This window comes from Acyrthosiphon pisum, unplaced genomic scaffold, assembly GCF_005508785.2.
Source record: "Acyrthosiphon pisum isolate AL4f unplaced genomic scaffold, pea_aphid_22Mar2018_4r6ur Scaffold_20960;HRSCAF=22641, whole genome shotgun sequence".
NCBI classification, from domain to species: domain Eukaryota; kingdom Metazoa; phylum Arthropoda; class Insecta; order Hemiptera; family Aphididae; genus Acyrthosiphon; species Acyrthosiphon pisum.
In genome coordinates, this window is record NW_021770374.1 from 1,450,265 (window position 1) to 1,455,926 (window position 5,662).

Consider the following 5,662-nt stretch of genomic DNA (forward strand, 5'->3'; position numbering starts at 1 on the left):
TAGTGTTAATATGTGTAAATTTATCAATAAATAATAGTATAACAACAAAATATGTTTTACCTGAGTCACTGAAAAGGTTTTTTTCCAAATTATTTTTAATTTGGTTCTTAGGTCTAGTTTGGCTTAATGGAGTTTTATTTTGGATTTCACGTGCTTTATCCACTAGGAATTTAGCTCGAGAACTCATAATGTGTAGAGTAAATAAAACATAACATAATAAGATAACTATTTTATTGGATCAATTAATCCAAACCAAATAAAACACAAAAAACCACAGTTTTAATGTAACAATTTAAAATAAATCAAAACGACCGCGACGCGCGACGTACGAACCGATCGCGATAATCAATATCAAACAAACAAAAATTGTTAATAATATTATTATTGGATAATTATAAAATTAACCAATAACAATAATTAAAGTAAAAATAATCCACGAAGAAATTGGTAGAATATTTGCAGATAGTGTCTAAAAATACATATACAAATAACACCGAAATTTAATTCAATAACAGCATGGATAAAGGCGGTAATATCCAATAACACTTTGTTCTAAGAAGTTAACATACACTACCACTTTAATCCACTACAACTAAACTCCGTACCACGAGAGAACGCATACGGCGGCCGACGAAAACTGGTTTATTTCGCGCATTTCCCCTCTACGAAACAGTTTCTCAGCCGGAATAAGTCGGTTGCTATCGGAACTATAACTATAGTCGGTTTTCGGTTAGGTCATGGTATACAGAATGGTTGCTGAGCAGCTGACAATTGTTGATTCACGCGTCGTGTACACTACTGTTTTGAGTTTTTTTTACCGAGTGAATCTTGTTTTAGTTTGACTGTGCCGTAAATTGTATTATATTTTTTTTGCGGCAGTGTTTGCGTTACTACGTGTGCGTATATCATTTTATTTTGACTGTCAGGTGTATACCTTATTTTTTTTTTATTCAAATGGATCAAGAAAGCAGCAATATTTCACCAATGAAAAAAAATGCTCGTGGAAATGTAAGAATTATTTTAACTATTATAATTGTATTATTTCGGACTGTACTTATGTACTATAGTGTGTTATATTATACTACAATAACCACTATTTTTAATTCTAGTTTGTTGGTTCTGGTCAAAAATGGATGATTGTAAATTTGTACAAAAACAAAATGGCACTGCAAGCAACTTGAGATGTGCCAAAATTGACTGCGAAGGAAATGATAAAAAAAATATCGGAAGAAAGTGGTATCGGACAACGGACTGTGAGCGTTACTCTGTCGGAATATCGCAACAAAAAGACTGTAACATCACCAAACAAGACCAAAATCAGACCAAAAGTAACCGATAAAGTAGACGAGTTTGACCAAAATGCCATCAGGCAAAAAGTTCATCAATTTTGGCACAACCATCAAATTCCGACGTTGAATAAAATATTAACAGCAGTCAATGAAGATGACAGTTTGCCAAGTTTCTCAAAAATTTCTTTGCACAGAGTTTTGAAACATCTGAATTTCGAGTATGTCCGTAAGTCTCGTAATAGTGTATTAATCGAACGGAATGATATTGTGTGTTGGCGCCGAAACTATTTGGAAACTATAAAGAATTATCGTCAGTTAGGTAGACAAATATATTACCTTGATGAAACATGGGTAAATGCAGGTGAAACTACATCGAAATCATGGGTGGATATTACAGTGAAATCGACAAGGGACGCATTTCTCAGAGGTCTTACAACTGGACAAAAGGAACCATCTGGTAAGGGCAAGCGGCTCATTGTTGTGCACATCGGGTCATCTGACGGGTTTGTTCCTTGAGGTCTATTTTGTTTCGAATCGAAAAAAAATACCCAAGATTACCATGACGAAATGAACGGTGATAATTTTTATGAGTGGTTCAACAAAATTTTGCCGTTATTGAACGAAAATGCCGTGATCGTCATGGACAATGCGTCTGATCATTCGGTAAAGAAGGACCCATGCCCCGTTATATCTTGGAAAAAAGCAGATATTATCAACTGGCTGGAAAATAAAGGTGAGGTAGTCGATCATATAAAGATTAAATCCCAATTATTGGAAAGAGCTCAAGTTTTAAAGCCTCAATATGAACAATATGTGATTGATGAATTAGCAAAGGCTGCTAACAAAACTGTTGTACGTCTTCCCCCTTATCACTGCGAATTAAACCCTATAGAACTCGTGTGGTCATCAGTAAAAAAATTATGTTCGCATGAATAATACAACATATAAATTGCAAGATGTTCGTAAACTATTGGAAGAAGGCGTGGAACGGGTTACACCAGACATGTGGAAAAACTTTATTACTCATGTGACAAAAGAGGAAGACAAATTTTGGCAAATCGATGTCTTATCTGATGAACTCTTTGATGAACAAGAATTCCACGTCTTAACAATCACAGGTGACACAAGTTCAGACTTCGATTCTGATTAAATTATTTACCAATAAATGTTTGTATATTATTTTTAAATATGACTATGGTTTTTTAATATTAGTGTATTATTTGTATTTTTATTTTTTGTACATATTGTTTTTAAATCAATCGTAAGATTTAGTACATTTTTAATTTATGATTTTTTGTATGACTGTATTATTTGTATTTTTAATTTAATGACTTATGAAAAAAATATAATAAATGTAATATGATTATATAACCAAAAAAAAATTGGTTTATTGATCTTATAACAATATTAAATAATATTAAGTGATACATCAACTAATACGCGTGAATCCGTGATTATACAAGCACGTAATATATTAATCACTTGAGCCGCTGTATAAGCTCGTGTGAAGTGGGAATGTTACGTATTGCCGTATGCGTTCTCTTGTGATACGGTGGGGGAAATGTGCCCTCGAAACGACGGAGCGCAATCATTCGGATGCGCGAGCCGTATGAAGGGATGGCAAAAATTTTCCAGACCTCGATATATCGGTTATCGATAAATCGATACACCGATATATCGGATCAGAAAATATCGATATATCGCGTTTTTTGGATTTTGAATTTTGAGTTTTTTTTTAATTACTAGATAGCGTGTTTTGACCTACTCTCGCTCTCACTTGTGCCGGCGTGGTTACTGGTTAAATGATAACTATATAAAGGCTTTCCATACTTATTACTATCAGTGCGTAGTATTCCCTGTCCCTCTTGATTTCGGGTCATGTTTATACACTGGATAGTGTTGTAGTCTGTGAGGCTACATCAATCACAACGGAATTAATTTTTTCTTACTCAATTTTATTGAATAAATTACCAATTTTTAAATGTTTTTACTTAACATCTTAGCATAATATATGCCATAGTATAATATAATATAATGTCCACAAAAAACATCCATTCAGAAAAATTATTTAAGAAGAAACGCAAATACGTTCATGGAAAAAATTCATGGTAGTAAAAATATCGATATCCGTCAATAATTATCGATATCACAAATATATCGAAACTAAAATATCGATATTTTTACAAGAAATATCGATATATTTTTTGCCATCCATACGGCCCGTATGCGTTCTCTCGTGGTACGGAGTATAATGATTAATTCTTCTTATAACACCCTTATCAATTTTTTATTTCAGTAACTACTAAATAAAACCTTGTCAAATTTTGATATAATGTTTATAACATTATAACACCTTTATTCATGCAATAAAATGCATTTTTGAAAAAATGTCAGTTAACACCTTTATCCATTGACCCTTTCAATTATAATACAATCAACATTTTGTTAAATACATTAGTGAATGCTTATAAATTATTAAAAATGAACTAGCCTATAAAAAATTAATCTAAAAAAAAGAAAATGAAAATATCCAAACAAAAAACCAATAATACCTTAAACAAGAACAAAGCAATATGAATAACAAACTTGTATAAGTACCTATAAATGTTATGTAAGCATAAATATAATTGCATTATATTAGTAATATCATATTGGGTATGATCTTTATTTGTGTGTGACTTATTTATGTGTAGATAGAATATTGGTTGAATATACCATTGATGAACCATATTTGGCACTGCCATTCAGTGTTATTTTCCCTTTTATCTTTATTTGCATAATATTATTTACTATATTTGTATTATTGTATTAGATTCAATATGAGTATAATATATTTTATATTAAAGTCCCCATTAAATCAAGTGTATAGATAGTGCATTGTAGTCATAGACAAAAATGGACAGCACTTAGAGAGAGATGTCAGGGGTACGATATAGAATGAGCAAGAAAAGAAATAAAGTAGTACAATGTTTACAAGGTCTCATCGGGGCTCTTTCACTACTTTGAGTTGTTTTTCTCTCAGTTATATGGTTATATGATCGCCTAGAATTGATGACAGGATGTAGTGGAAATTAGAGGTGCTCAGGGTAGATTTTTAAAATTTGTTCATGTTATGACGTAAGAATAAAATTTGCTCTGCCTTCTCAGGATGAAGTATACTTCGTTTAGCTTCATAAACTAACCCGGCTTCTAAAAATGACCTTTCTGAATAAACACTTGATGCAGGAGCAGACAAATATTTTTTGAGTAGCCGCCTGTTTCCAATATATGGATATTTGTCATTTTGACTACTCCACCAAGCTAAAAGATCACCATCAATGGAAATGGACTCTATTCTGCAGTAGTTTTCATATTCAGCTTCTAAATCTTTGTTGAAATTAGTATAGTCATCTAAATCGGTAAAATTGTTGGACACCGTAGGATAAAATTATTCGATGGTGCTGTTGTTGCTATATCAAAGTACCATAATGATTTTACAACCATTTTATTGTTGCTATTTGTTGTTGAAGAAATATCAATAGGAACATTATCAGGTATGACTGTTAAACTAAAATTGTTGAAGTTTGAAATAGTACTTCAAATTATTTTCTTCACTGCTGGTCTTTTTTCTGGTTTAAAAAACAATAGCTTAAATCTTGGGTCAAAAAATGTCGCTAGAATAAGGTTCTCATTTTTTATTACATTTTCAAATTGCTTATGGAGTCTACTCAGCATCACATCTCTTGTAGTCCCAACTCCAAAATTAACACTTCTAGGGTGATTTAAAAATGAATATAATGAAATAACATCAGGGATAACTTCACTTATTATTGATTTATTAGAACTTATGCGTTTGGTGAGCTCTTCAAATGGTCTTAATAAATTCAATAATGGCTCTATTAAAGTCCAATCATTTGCATTAAATGTTGGCAGACTTGATGGAGACTCAGATGTGAAAATTAAAACGGCATTTTTTAAATTAAATAAACGCTCTAGCATATAAAAACTAGAATAAAAACTAGATAACTTCCATCGTCAGTCTGCATGCGCAAAACGGTAATATACTCTCTAGTGGGCCGGAGTATAGAATAATATTATTATAACATTACCTATATTATTGTAATTTCCAAAGAATGCTAAAATATGCAATTTAAAATAGACTCAAAATAAAAAGAAAATTACATTTTTATGATATCACCATTAAATATCAGCATTATATGTTAAAAAGATATTCTGTAAAATATATCATTATAATATTTTCAAAAAAAGATCTCGATTTATGTATCATGTAGATATTTTAAGTTGTCTATTTTATTAATATAAAAAAAAATGGTATTTCTATGGACTTCTATATGATATAGGTTGTAACGTCACAGCATTTTTTGCATTAATAT

The 5,662-nt window shown here is 31.3% G+C and overlaps 2 protein-coding genes across 2 annotated transcripts; both read left to right on the top strand.

Moving 5' to 3' along the window:
• The first annotated feature begins 1,208 nt into the window (after nucleotides 1–1,208).
• Nucleotides 1,209–1,805, top strand: LOC103311976. Its single transcript, XM_008191899.1, has one exon. The coding sequence runs from the start codon at nucleotides 1,209–1,211 to the stop codon at nucleotides 1,803–1,805; it is 597 nt and encodes a 198-aa protein (XP_008190121.1).
• A 51-nt stretch (nucleotides 1,806–1,856) lies between these two features.
• Nucleotides 1,857–2,439, top strand: LOC107882245. Its single transcript, XM_016800323.1, has 2 exons — nucleotides 1,857–2,145; nucleotides 2,246–2,439. The coding sequence occupies exons 1-2, from the start codon at nucleotides 1,857–1,859 to the stop codon at nucleotides 2,437–2,439; spliced, it is 483 nt and encodes a 160-aa protein (XP_016655812.1).
• The last annotated feature ends 3,223 nt before the right edge of the window (nucleotides 2,440–5,662 follow it).